This window comes from Talpa europaea (genome assembly GCF_964194135.1).
Source record: "Talpa europaea genome assembly, chromosome: X".
Taxonomy (NCBI): Eukaryota; Metazoa; Chordata; class Mammalia; order Eulipotyphla; family Talpidae; genus Talpa; species Talpa europaea.
In genome coordinates this window covers 74050195-74063693 of record NC_140081.1, presented here as the reverse complement: position 1 = coordinate 74063693, position 13499 = coordinate 74050195, and the positions used below count along the sequence as shown (strand labels likewise).

The following is a 13499-nucleotide window of genomic DNA, read 5'->3' as shown; positions in this document are numbered from 1 at the left end:
ATTCCACAGTCTCAGATGTTCCAGAATTCTAGATGATCACTTTCAAGTTCATTGATCTAATAATGCTAACTACCCATAAGCCATGAAATTCCAATGAAGACTATTGAAAAAGAAAAATCCCCCAAACAGAAAAGAGGAAAAGAGTAAATCAGTAAAATAAGATGACATGAAATAAGCCAGGTTGAAAGGAGCTTAAATTCAAAGAAAATGAATACCACTTTCTAAAGAAGATTTAGAAACTAAGACTTAGATTTAGAAACTAGGAAGATTTAGAAAATAGGACTACAGTTACTACCCTTTCACATTTTAGAGAGTAGTATATAAATTCATTAGGAAAAATTAAGGTAATGCTGCCGAAAATACGTGAATTTTTAAATTGAGATGGCTTTTAAGGAGGATTAGAACTGTTTTGTTATTGAGAGAGAAAAATGAAAAACAGAACAGGAGAAAATGAAGGTAGTTAATGTATCTTTTGTTTCTACAGATTTTTAATCACAGTCAGGGAGGGGCTCCTCAACCTTGTACATAATGATTTTCGGTGCATTATAGTGAGCTTTGTTATCCAAGGGCCTGAAAGAAGATAGGCCTGGCCATGGAGACAAAGAGCCAAGGCCAATCAGAATGGAAGTAAACACAGCAAATACATGCACATCTATGACAGAGTGCCCCTTGAGGGCAGCAAAGCTCTCTGGTCAGCTCACCATGGAAATCATCGTGGCCAGTGTGAGGAGGACCGGCGCGGATGCCATCAGTCAGAAAGCCTTCGTGGTGTCGAGCTCTAAGATGGCTGTAACTGGATTTGGTGAAGAGAGGATGTTATCTCTCAAATGAAATCATCGTGAAGCCAGAAGGAATGAGAGATGTTTCAGCCCCTTCACTGTGCTTCTCCAATCATGTGTTTTAAAAACCATTTCTGGGAAATGGTCCTGCAATTACCCTGGCTATATAGGCGGGCTATGCCTAGTCTAACTTAACCTTCAGTATGGGTGAAGCGTCTCATGCAGAATACGTGAGAGGTAATTTGAGGCCTGTCAGTCAGAGTTACTCTACGTGATGCGAAATTACCCCTTTCTCTATTAAACACATGTACACACCCCTACCTCTCTGCTCTTTTCTTTAGCTAAGGGTGGAAAATTCCATAGGCCTGAGCTGGCTAACTGCCTGCTAAGTGTCTGGCCAGCTTGTATCCTGAAACACCTCAAGTCTGAAAACAGTGCCCACTTACAAGAACTCCAGACTGAGGGAGTTTTGTGTGGGAGAAATTTTTTAATTATGAAGAATTTAAGAAAACATCCAAATTGAAATTGCAGATTGCAAACCTGTGTTGCAGTCTTTCGGCCAAAATTCCCAAAAGGGATTGTGATTCTGCATTCTGTTTCTGTGGAGAATTCTGTACCCGGCTAACAGTTTGCCCGTCTATCAGATCCCTGTTCCTCCTCCATCATAATGTCAGTACTGATATAGGAAACCGTCTCCCCCAGAATCCCACCATTCCTCAACCTCTGGCAATGCCTGTATCGTAGGCAAAGTAATGGATTCCCAAATAGCCCACATCTTAACCCCTGGAACCTATGAGTGATCCCTTCTGTGGCAATGGAGACTTTGTGGATGTGATTAAGATTTCTGAGATGGGGAGATTATTCTGGACCATCACAGGTGGGACCAATGTAATCACAGGGCCCCTTCTAGAAGTTGGATTCAGAGATGTAATAACAGAAGCAGTATCAGAGTGACACATCATTAGAAAGGCTTGGCCAGTCGTTGCTGGCTTGAAGATGGAGAAAGGGGCCCTGAATCAAGGAATGTAAAGCAGTCTCTAGAAGCTAGGAAAGGCGAGGCAACAGGCTCTTCTCCCCTAGAGCTTCTAGAGGAGGTGAGGCTTTGATCACACTTTGGTCTTAGCCCAGTGGGTTTCCTCCCGAAGCATGAGATAATAAATCCTTGCACAGCAGCAGTAGGAAATAAATAAGCCAGGTATCTACTCAACTCTCTGGGGCCACGGGCCACGCCAGACACACTGCCTCCTCTGAGTTCTCTAGAAAGACACTCACCCTTATCAGTCCACAGGCCCACCTGAGCCGTGGCTGTTCCATCACCAAGGTGAAGAAAAGGCATCCCTGTTCAGAGGCAGCAGCCCAGACCTCAGTCTTAGAGGAATTAGACATATGCCCAGAAAACCAAGGCAGGGGATTAGATGTGAGGTAGGGGATCAGGACAAGGAAGCAGTGATGGCGGCCATGACACAAGGGGGAACAAGGAAAAAGATAAAATCCAGTGACTGGAAATGGATTTTCAAGACAGGACAGAACCAGCAACCTGCAGGATGTAGGGTCCAGAAGCTGAACTCTGGAGGCGGGAGCCTTGTGATAGGACCCTGCTGAGGCCCAGGAGGTAGCTATGGGAATAGCTCCAGCAGCCACATGCAGAGCCAGAAGAGAGGGAGGCAGGGAGAGGGAGCTGGGCTTCAGTTAAAAGCACAGTTCCCCTGCAAGCAGTCATGTTGGCCCCTGGGAGGGAGGAACAATTCCCACCCCCACTGGGCGTCTGGAGTCACAGAGAGCAGTCTTCCCTCTGCAAGCAGCCCAGAGCCTGATGGAGACACTCCACTAGGCAGGACAGCTGCCTGCCCCTGTGAGTTTTTAAATAACAATGTAGTTGCATGTTTGCAACAGTTGATTCTGAGCCCTCTTGCACTGGAGTTTTATATCTTGGTGGTAAGGTCTGCACCGCAGCAGGTGGTAGTCTCTCTGAAGCACTCGCTGAAGCATCACTGTTAACCCAGGAAAATAAACTGGTTATGCCAACAGTCTCCTTCCACTCACCCCGGGAACACTGACAGCAGGTCCCACAAGGCATGAAAGTTGGCAGGTTCTCAAGTGGGAAAACTTAAACTACTCGTAAAAAAGGTATGGGGGGAAATATATGTTGTTATTTTTGGACAGTATTAGCCCACTTGAAACAAATCATAAAAACAGTTTCCATGAAAATGATCCCAGGTAGCTCCACAGAGCCAGTGTTCTGGGGATTTTTTTCCATATGGTTATTCAAAGAGCAAAGAAAGGGAGAATGGCCAATTGCAAACAGCTCTCAGAATCCCCGGGCTGACTTTGGCAAGGACAAATCTATACTGATCTTGCCCACATTTCTCAATAACAACCCCACCCCTCTCTGCATTTGTTTTTTTGTCCTCACCTCCTACTTTCCCACTAAAGAGACCTGAGCTTGTTCAGAAAGAGACAGTTTCCCAATAGGAGATCTTGACCCAAAACCACACAAAAAGAGCTTGCTCCACCTGATTTATGGCGGAATTGAGCTCGGGACCTGGTGCCGCTTTACATGATGGGGCCACAGGAATGCGACACCAGCAGCTCCTGACCTGTTGTCACTTATGAAACGGGGAGGCTCCGCAGCCCGCCTCACAGGAAACCATGCCTCCATCTCTCCACTACACGAGAGAGGTGATGACAATGTGGTGTGTGACACAGAAGAACACACGAGGCAACACGTAGAAGAACATTTTTAACGCTTCATAACATGAAGGCAATGCATGCGCAAGGTCTGGCCTGTCATCGTGTAAAACCCACTTCATACAAATACAATCCCTAGCCTCCTGCCGCACTTCACTGAAACACTTCAAATAAACATGTTCTGTCTCAGGGGCTTGGAAGAACACTTGACATCTTAAATCGCACCCAGTTTAACAGTTCGGTCGTTCAGGAGAGCAACAGGATCGGAAAACTGATGGCTTCCAATATCTCCCAACTGTTCTCAGCGGCTTGGAACACAGGCAATCAGACCTTAGGTGTCAGGAAAGGCAAAAAGCCAGTTTCCTGGGAGTGATAAACTCAATAGGCAATGAGATGGAGAAGAGTTGCAGGGAATCGTCGCCAGCAAATGGAGGCAGGATGGTGAGCGCTTGTGCACACACTTCAGGTAAACCGTGTGTCGCTGGAACAGTGCGCATATTTGTCATGGTAGCAACTATGCTGGAAACCTGTACACACTCTCCCTAACAGAATGTCTTCTGGCACTGCAAAACCAGGAAAGCCAAGTTGAAAAGAACATGAATTGCTTAAGAGAACTTTAAGCTTTACTTTTTTTTTTTCCCTGCTAAAACACCTATTTCCAAAATAGATCTTTTGAAGCACATTTGAATGTCAATACTCATCTGATTTTTACAAGTGAGGATTCACTAGGGAAAGGGATATCAACAAAGTTTTGAGAGAGAAAAACAAGAGCAGTGAAGTTCTAGCTTTCCCCACCAGGCCCAGTTCTCCTATATCCATCCCTTAGCATAAGCCACACTTAACAGATCATCATGATAGTCAGTGCTTCTGGGAAAGGCTACACTCGCAAGTGTCCCAGACTGGAGGACCTTCTCCCCAGGCAGAGGGCACAGGGCGGCAAGCTCCTCCCTATAAAAGGACTAGCCTTCCCAGTCACTCCTCAGACTAGCCGGAAGGCCAGACTTGCCAAAGACCCAGAGCCCTAGTTCACATCCCGGGGCTCTTCAAAATGACCAAGTCCAACTGGGAGTGGATATCACCAAGAACCTAAAGGAGAGGGGCTTTCAGCTTATCCTCCCAGAAGGGGACAATTCTTGCCTCAGTCATATAACTCAGCCTTTGGGAGCATGATCTGGAGTGAGGAAATAAAAAAGCAAGGGTACCTGCTTCCGTTTCAGTTTACTTGTGGCTGTAACACATACACACAAGACCTTTCTTGCCCACCCTGCAGTCTGACGAGACAAGAGCCAACAGTGCTTTCCATGCACCAAGCCCCTGGTTCACACATGGAACAACTCCTTCAAGTCTTTCAACAAGTTCAGAGGAGGGTTATCAAGGCTCAGAAGGTTAAGTAACTGGTTCAAGGTCATCCCAGCAAGTAAGTCAAAGCTTAATTTTGAACCCGGCTGTAACCACACTGCTCTAACACACACAAGTTACATGCAATGGAGTCTCTGTCCCTTTGCCCCAGTTGCTGCTAAAAGCCTCCAGGGTGGGGCCCTGCAAGGATGAGAAAAGTCTCTGGTTCTGGGTAGATATAAGCAACATGCCAATGATCCCCCATGAACCTCTCTGCATTCCTGGCAGATGCTAAAAGAAACCAGAAGACCGAAATCCCCAAGAGATATGGATCCGAACGTTACCGTTAGGATTGCCAGAAAAGGGGAAACAGCTCTAACTCCTTCTCCCTCCTGTGGTTTCTAGCCCTTCCCTTCTGTGTGAAGAAAAAAAAAACCAAACCCCAAAAAACGAATAATTTTCAACATGCCAACTGAACTATTGAAGAGTCCACAGCTCAGAGGAAAGCAAAATCAGGTAGGTGAATGACTCCTCTGACCTGAATCCCAGCAAGCCAGCCAGGGTGGTTCCTGAAGTGGCATCCTGGGAATTTCAGGAGGTGGCAAGCCCCCCTTGCAGCGCAGAGGAGTCAAGGGTTAAGGGACAGCAAGGTGAGTGACAACATGTAGAGTATGTACCAAATTCTCAATGCGATTCTGGGACCAAGGACTGTGCTCATTCCCAATTAAAACAAAGAAAAAAGGCCTCTGTCATCCAAGAAATGCGGAAAAGGCCTGTAGAACTTAACACGTTTATTAGCAAAGGCTGATTGAACATTGTTGAATGCCAAAAGGATCAAACGATGGAAAAATGTTGAGGCTCACAAAAAAGTAGCGGGGAGGGAGGGATGATTTAACTAACTGAAGACAAAAGGCAGAACCACTAGCCTCCTGTGGGGTTATCGCCTCTAGTCCAGTTATCTGCACACATCACATCTCACTTTCTGATTCATAAATTCCTTCATGGGCAGAATAACTAGCCTGTTCAGGCACCAGGGGTAGGCACCTGGTCCCCTGTCACCGGCACTCCTATTTGCAAACCCTGGCAGGAGATGCTACCCAGGGGAACCCTAAGTTCCTCGCCCATTCTAATTGGAAATCTGGGCCTGGCCTCCAGGCCATTTCTCCAGGCCCTGCCTCCCATTTCTCTAATCACCCCCAAAGGTGCAAAACTCTTTAATCAGCTAATCTCCCCCACCATCTCATCTCTGACCTGGCTCCTCCTCCCCCACCTTCCTGAGGAACACTTTTCTCTGTGTTTTCAAGAGCCCTAGTCTTCAACAGTTACCAATTTTTTTTAAGTGTGAGAACCTCTTTAACATCTAAATAAAGTTTTGCTGATTCTCCATACGTTAACAGAAAAAAAAAAAAAACCCTCTAGTCTTTCACCAAAATACAACCATACAGGATCGGCCTTTCCCTAGAATGTTCTTTCCACTGTCTTGCTTAACTGAAACCTGGCTTTGCCCCCACAACTCTAATCAGGCAGAGGTGGCGTCTTTTTCTTCTCCCTTCCCCTATCACCAAACAAGCTTTTCCTCCTGTTCACCCAAGCTGAAAAACCTCATCTTGACACCACCTCTTCATTTCTTCGGTCTTCCTCCTACTCTTTTCCTACCCTCACCCCCTCCAACAATCATGAAATCCTGTTGATGACTGAAACGCCTCTTAATTCTTCCCCTTTTCTCCATTCTCAGTGCTTTGGCGGTTATCTCTCGCCTGAACTTCGTAACTCTATTTCAACTAGTCGCCTGGCCTCCAGGACACCCAATATCTGGCGCATCGGACATATTGTTAACAGTCTATTTCTGGCCATTTCCTGTATTACTCCATCCCAGGCACTGTGTGAGGCACTGGGAATGGAGATGAATATACAGCCCTTGACCTCTTGGCTCCCGTGGAGAATACAATGGGGGCCCATTGTATTCTGTGACACCCTTCTAGAATAATTTTACTTCCACTATACATCAGACACTTTCCAAATATTACCTTCTTGAGTCCCCACAAGAACTACAGTAGGGAGATACTAGTACCGATCCCCCTTTTCACAGATGAAGAAAATGGGACCTGGCAGGTGACAGAGGTCAGACCCGATCTCAGGTTTAACTTCCGACTCTGGGCTCTGCCCACCAAATTTTAAACCGAACACTGAAGCCTTGGAAAAGAGCCCATGCTGGTAAAGAGTCTTGAAAGGAAGTCATATGAGGTAGGAAGAAAAGAAATGAAGACTCTTTGGCTTCGTGAAGAGTGAATTTTAAAATGACGTGGTGATTGTCCCCAAATATTTAAAGGGTTGTCATGCGAAAGAGAAAGCAAATGTTCTGGGAGGTTCCAAACAGCAGAGCTAGGGCCTAGCCCCTAGTGAAACTACGGAGAGTAATTTTCAGTTCAAGAACCTTGTCTAACATGGTTCTCTAATAGGCAGAGTGTGTCTAAGACGCTAAATAACCGTTTTTCAGAGGGGTCCTGTGGGGGACACTCCTGCCTTGAGTGGGGCAAGTGGTCTAGATTTGGTTTCTGTGCACATCAAAAGCAACTTGGGTGGTTTTTCAAAATGCAGATGCCTGGCCCCACCCCAGACTAGTCAAAAGAGAATCTTGGGGGCGGAGACTGTTATTGCAAGAATTACAAACAAGAAAATAAGTCTGTAAGTTTTGCTAGAATCCTCATAAGATATAGGAATGAGGGCCTCCCCTGGTGGCGCATCGGTTGAGCGCTGGGTTGCAGCGAGGCTGCCCGTAGCCTCTGCAGTGCTAGTTCGATCCCCGGCCACGGGCGAGGGTCCCACAAAAAAAAAAAAAAAAAAAAAAAAAGAAAGAAAGAGGAATGGCTAAGCAGCATATGAAAAATTGTTCAACTTCAAAAGTAATCAAAGAAATGCAAATTAGAACAGTGATAAACCATTTATCTCCTATCAGATTGCAGAGATTAAAAAAATATTAATAACCGGGGTTGGCATGGGAGAAGGGAAATGAATACTCTGATATGCAAATGAAAGACGGCAACTTTCTGCAGAACAATTTAACAGGACGTTTAAGAGGCATTTTTAATAATAAAAAATGTGTATGTTTGAGCAAGCAATTCCACTGTTAGAGATTTATCCTAACAGGACAATCTAGCAAGTTTGAATATGCCAATTCAGAGATGTTCATCCAGTTAATGTTTATACCAGAGTGGTCCAAAGAACTTTCTCCAACAGTGGAAATTTTCTGCATCTGCTCTGTCCTATAGGGTAGCCATTACCCACATGTGCTATTGAGCTCTGGAACTCTGGCAAGTGCTACTTGGGAGCTGATTTAGTTTTGAATTATTTAAAATCTAAACGTACATAATAAATAACCACACATGGCTAGTAGTTACTGCACAGGACAGCTCACATTCCTAACACCACGAAATCAGAAATTATCAAAATATCAAACAATAAAGGATGATTGCCGATGATACACCCATAGAGGAATTTTGGTTAGTCATTAAACATGATTGTGTAGATTTACATTTATGGGCAAGAAGAAACGTTCATAAGATACCAAGTGCAAAAATTATTTAAAAATGTGATATTGTTTTCAACTCATTTTCATATATACAGAGACAGTTTCAACATATATACATTAGAATATTAGCAGAGCTTCCTCTGAGTAATGAATTATTGTTTCTTGTTTCTCTATCTCTTCTACAATAAACAAGTATTTATTATGTAATTAAGCAGTAAATTATGTTTTTTGTTTTTTGTTTTTAAAGTGGCTTACTGATGATTAGAACAGGAAGAGAATCAATGCAGAGAATGTTTAACAGGCTTAGAAACCTAATTTTACTGTTTGGTGGGTCAAAGATCCCAGCAAACTGCACTGGACTTTATGGATAGATCCCCCCAAGTGGTTCACCCCAGGACCCCAAACCTGGCGCCGCCCACAGGAGCAGTAAGCCCTTTCATATTTGGGCGCCAACACCTCCCATTACCTCTCAGTCCATTCAGGGCCTAGCTAAGTCTGTGAACTGGAACCGCCTGGTCAAGAGGCCTTTATTCCCCAGGGGAAGTTGTTTTGTCCTATAAGCAGTCCTTTCCTTCAATTCCCCTGGGAAGAGGGAGCAGGGGAGCTGATTGGCTTTCAGGCCTACCCTAAAAGGTTACTCAACAAACATTCCAAGCAAAGGTAGTTGTGTGGGCAGGTGGGTGGAGTCAACCGCTGCAGAAGCTTTCAGCCATTCTCTCTGCTTTGGGAGAGCTTTTTTCTCTCCTGGAGTTATCTGAAATCTGGCCAGTGCCAGGAAGGGGAGCTGCAGGCATTACCCTGCCTCAAGGGGCTACAATCTGTAATATGTAGCAACTCTTTGCTGATCCTTTGGAGCACAAGGAATTGAGGCTAAGTGCAGCAGCAAGCAGACAACAGTCTTCAAAGCCCCTGACAAGGAGTTTCCCAAGCTGACACAGAGCAGTCTGAACACAACAGGTTTAGCAAAAGCCTTTGTTCCTCCTGAGGCACAAATAGCTATATGCTGAATTATAACAAAAACAGCGTTAACACTGCATTTTAAACGTGTATACATGTAAACACTTCTCACTTAATCACACTCTCAGGTTGTAATACGCCTCCCCGCCCACGTCCCTCTGGAGAAATCTCTGCCAATGGTTAATTCTGTAATTATCCCTTTCCCTGGGTTAGAAATGACCTTCCTAAAAATGCTGAACTTACAGAAAATGGCAGCAACGAAACAGTCTCTCTTGCTCTATCTGCTTCATTATGTCATTAATAGATTCATGGTAGTAAGAAAAGAAGGCTTGAAGCCACAACTACGTGCATCTGGAGCCCAGCCTTCTGAATTTTTCAAACAGTAAGCAAAAAGAAGGAGATTGGAGGGCCTCCCCGGTGGTGCAGCGATTGAGCGCTGGGTTGCGAAGCTGCCTGCAGCGTCTGCAGCGCCGGTTCGATCCCCGGCTGCTCCCAGGCCACTGGAGGAGGGCCCCACATGGTGCACAGACCTCTCTGCTATGCCCGCTGCTCCCCTCAGCAGTGTACTTCGGTCCTTCTGCCTGCTCTGCTCCCCGCTCTGGCTCTGGTGAATTCTCTCACCCTCCCGCGCTTCTGACTGTACCCAGTGCTTGTATAAATAAATAAATAAATAAATAATCTTTAAAAAAAAAAAAAAGAAGGAGATTGGCAACATGCCAATGAGGGAATAATTGTAAAAATATAATAATAAATAAACAATCCTAAGCAGAAAGTGCGGTGTATTTGTTCAGCTTGGTAGGTTTCCCAAATTCTAGTGAGAGATACACCAGAGGACAGGTTGACCCGCTGGAAGAATGATTCCACTCCATATGGAAGCCCAAACGTGAGCATCCTGAGTTTAGAATGACACGTGCCAATCCCACCTCAGCTGTCCCGAATAAACACTTTGGGGCTTAAAGCAGAAAAGCGGAATTGATGGCAGCAGCTGCCACACAGTCCACTTGCTCTGCAGCCACCCCTGGTTTTGCCAACTTTGGTTCAGCAGCTCTTTGTGTCAAAATAGCAGGGGCCAAAAAGAAGAGCCATTTAGGATCACTGACTAGTTAAGACTGTTTCCTGATTTCTTATTGACCGAACTGTTAAAAAATAGCCTTCTTTAAGGTGCAAGGAATAATTGAAACCTGGTTTGTGTAGATAATCCGGGTGTCCTGTTGACAGACCCAACCCAGGGTGAAATAAATTAGAACAAATGAAAAAGACATGCACCTACACGTATGCTAGGGCAGCTAGCTTGTGTCTTGCTGTGGTAGGGGCTTCACAAATGTTGATTGACTTAGATTCCCACAATCTGTTCTCCCCCACCCCCAAAATCTCAATGCGGATCATACACCAGAAGAGTAAGTGTGTGTTATTTCTCTGCAATGCCTGGTAAAATGATGTGTGGCCTTGGTCCCAAGTGAGGGAGGCTGACAGGGAACCACCGGCCCTGGCAGCTTCCCCTAGGGCACTTTCCTCCCACTAACCGGTTTCCCAGGGAGTCAGTGGCTGGAAAGGGACAGCTGCACCTGCAATACACAAAACCTAAAAAATTTGGGTGAGAATTCTAACTTTTGGAAGGTCAAACACTGGTCAAATCCCAGTGGAGGTTTGCTGAGTCCCATTTATTCCCTAGAGTCCATCTATCCACTTCACAGGCTCCCTTTTCATGAGGTGGTAGAGCGCCAGCCACCCCTGCTCAAACAAGGTTTTCTTCTTCCCTGTATTTCAGAAAGCATTTCCTGTGTCCTGAAGATTGAATCACTTGCTAACAATCACCCAAGATGAGAACCCTGGTATAAATGTCCTGCACACAGCTTGCCTTGCTCTCTTAACTGGCTGTGATGACAATCAGACATTCCAATCTGACCTCAACAGGACCTCATTCTAAAATCAGTGAAACACACAATAAGCCAAGTCTATTAAAACAACATTAAAGGTCTGAGCTTAGCTCCTCTAAACAGCAGGATTAAACTTTCAAGGGTCCTGCCACGATAGAGAGATTTCTTTAAAGTCACTTGGCCTTGCACAGTTGTAGCTATTAGGGATCAGATCTTTATCTCAAAGGTACATATTTTACCTTTGATCCTCCTCCAGAACTCCCACTAATGTCAACTTTCTCCGCTGCTGGATCAGGCCCCTGACCTCCCTTTAATGTTGGTTTTATCGGAGATTCTACAAGATCAACAGAAAAATTACAAAGAAAAACTGTGAAGTCCCCTTCCGATAAGTTGTTAGAACAAAAAGAGCCTACTCGTAAATCGTGAAATTTAAACAGAGCAGATGACACGGTGGAAGGTGGAAGGGACAGAGACAAAAAACGAGCAAACTAAAACAACAAACCAAACACTAATTAAGCAGGCTGATTGCTTATGTAGGGTTTGTTCGCTAGTCCAGGAAATTGGCCGTCAGTGTCTAGAAAATACTCGAGAAGTGGCAAGTGCCCATTAGCACCCGCCCGTTTCCCTGTGGAGTGAGACAATCGGATGAGACCAAGGGTAGCCTGGAGGGGTCCCAGAGGGTCGGTTCTCTTTCAAATCCCTTCCCCCACCGCGCCGCAGCCTCCAAGGCACCCCCCACCCCGAGCGGTGAGGCTCTCACCTCAGGTCCTCCATCCCACGACTGGCCCACCCCATCTTCCCGCAAACCCCCGCGGCTCCATCTTCTCTTTAAAGCGCTCCAAGGTCCCAGAGGACCCCGTGCCCACTCGCCCGGGAACCCCGTTGTTTCCAATCTTCCCCCCGGCGGCCGCGGCGGCAGCACCCTTACAGCACCCATCATCACCCTGTCTCTCCAGTAGCAGGAGGAAGTCGCTCTGCTTCCTCTGTTCTCACCGCCCGCCGAGCTTGGGCGCCCCGGGCTTTTTGGGTGGGGTTCTTTTTTTGTGTACACGCTGTGTGTGTGCGAGTGTTAGTGTGCGCGCACACGCGAGTGTGTAGGTGCAAAACGCTCATCGCATCCTTCCGCCTAGGCTGCCTCAGGTGCCCGCAGGAGAGAATAGGGATCTCATCTCTCCCTGGTCCCCAGCTCTTTGTGCAGAGTCTAGGGTAGCGCGAGGTCCGCGGTCGAGCTCACACCCCCGGCCCAGCCCGGGTTCGGAGCCCCAGCCTTCCGCACCGCGGTCCGAGCCCCGGATCGCCAGTCGGCGTCCAGCCGGGCGCACGCCTTCGCCGCGCCTGGCAGCCACCGCGCTGTCAGCGGGTGCCAGGGACTCGGACCCCGCGAGCCGCGCACGGTGCGAAAACTTGCTGAAGCGGAGAAAGAGCGCGCGTGGAGCACGGGTGGCCGCCCCGAGCGCCGTTCGTGTCCCGGCGCCCGCGCGCGCGGAAAGCCACCCGGCCGCTCGCGCCTGGAGCGCGTCCCCCGGGATGCCCGGTCCCCCGGCCACTCACCAGTACCACGGAGCCCCGCACGGCCTCCGACACGCTCTGCCGAAGCTCCGCCGCCGTGCCGGGCTTGCTGAGCCGCTTGGTGAATTTGCGCACTTCGGCCATGGCTGCGCGGGCAGGTCTCGGAGCGGGCGGACTCAGTGCCCCGGGTCCGGGCGGCCGTGGCCGCTGCTGCTCCCAGTGTTTACACGCCGGCGGGCCGGCCACATCGCAGCTCCGCGGCGTCGGCGCGGCTCCTGCTGCTCCTCCCTCCCTCCCGCAGCTCCTCCCTCGCTCCCTCCTTTGCTCCCTCGCTCGCTCGCTCCCTGTCCTGCCCCGCAGCGTCGGCGGCGGCCGCTCCCTCCCCTAGTGAGCCGAGCTCGGCTGGAGACCAGCCCTGGGTGGGGTGTGTCTGGCGGGGAAGGGCGTGCGGATGGGGAGGGAGAACTGAAGGGGGGGCGCGGGTCACGAGGGAAGACGGGGGAAGTGGCAACCACTCGGGCTCCGCCCGCAGCCTGATGTTGCTGGTGCAGCCGCATCCGGGAGGGGCGATCAGGCTGCCGCTTTTTCTGTGTGTGTGTGTGTGTGTGTGTGTGTGTGTGTGTGTGTGTGTGTGTGTGTTGCGGAGGGGTGGGGAAGAAGGAAGCAATGTCTCCAAGTGTGGGGCGTGTTCTACCCCACTGCTCCTTTCCCGCCCGAGAGGCTACGGTGCCCGCTGGAGGGCGCGGGACTCTCGCGCCTCCCCACCCGGCAAGCCCACTGGGCCCAGGCGGCCGGGGGCGAGGCGTCCACGCCGAGCGGCTG

General features: G+C 48.1%; 1 protein-coding gene across 1 annotated transcript in view; it reads right to left on the bottom strand.

The window, feature by feature from the left end:
- The window catches only part of DOCK11 (dedicator of cytokinesis 11), a gene marked incomplete at both ends in the record, with an annotated part of 174457 nt that extends 161636 nt beyond the window's left edge, over positions 1-12821 (bottom strand). Inside the window, one exon of the mRNA XM_084259069.1 lies at positions 12720-12821. Coding sequence (XP_084115195.1) covers positions 12720-12821 — 102 coding nt within the window. The remainder of the gene's footprint in view (positions 1-12719) is intronic.
- Between the last annotated feature and the right edge of the window lie 678 nt (positions 12822-13499).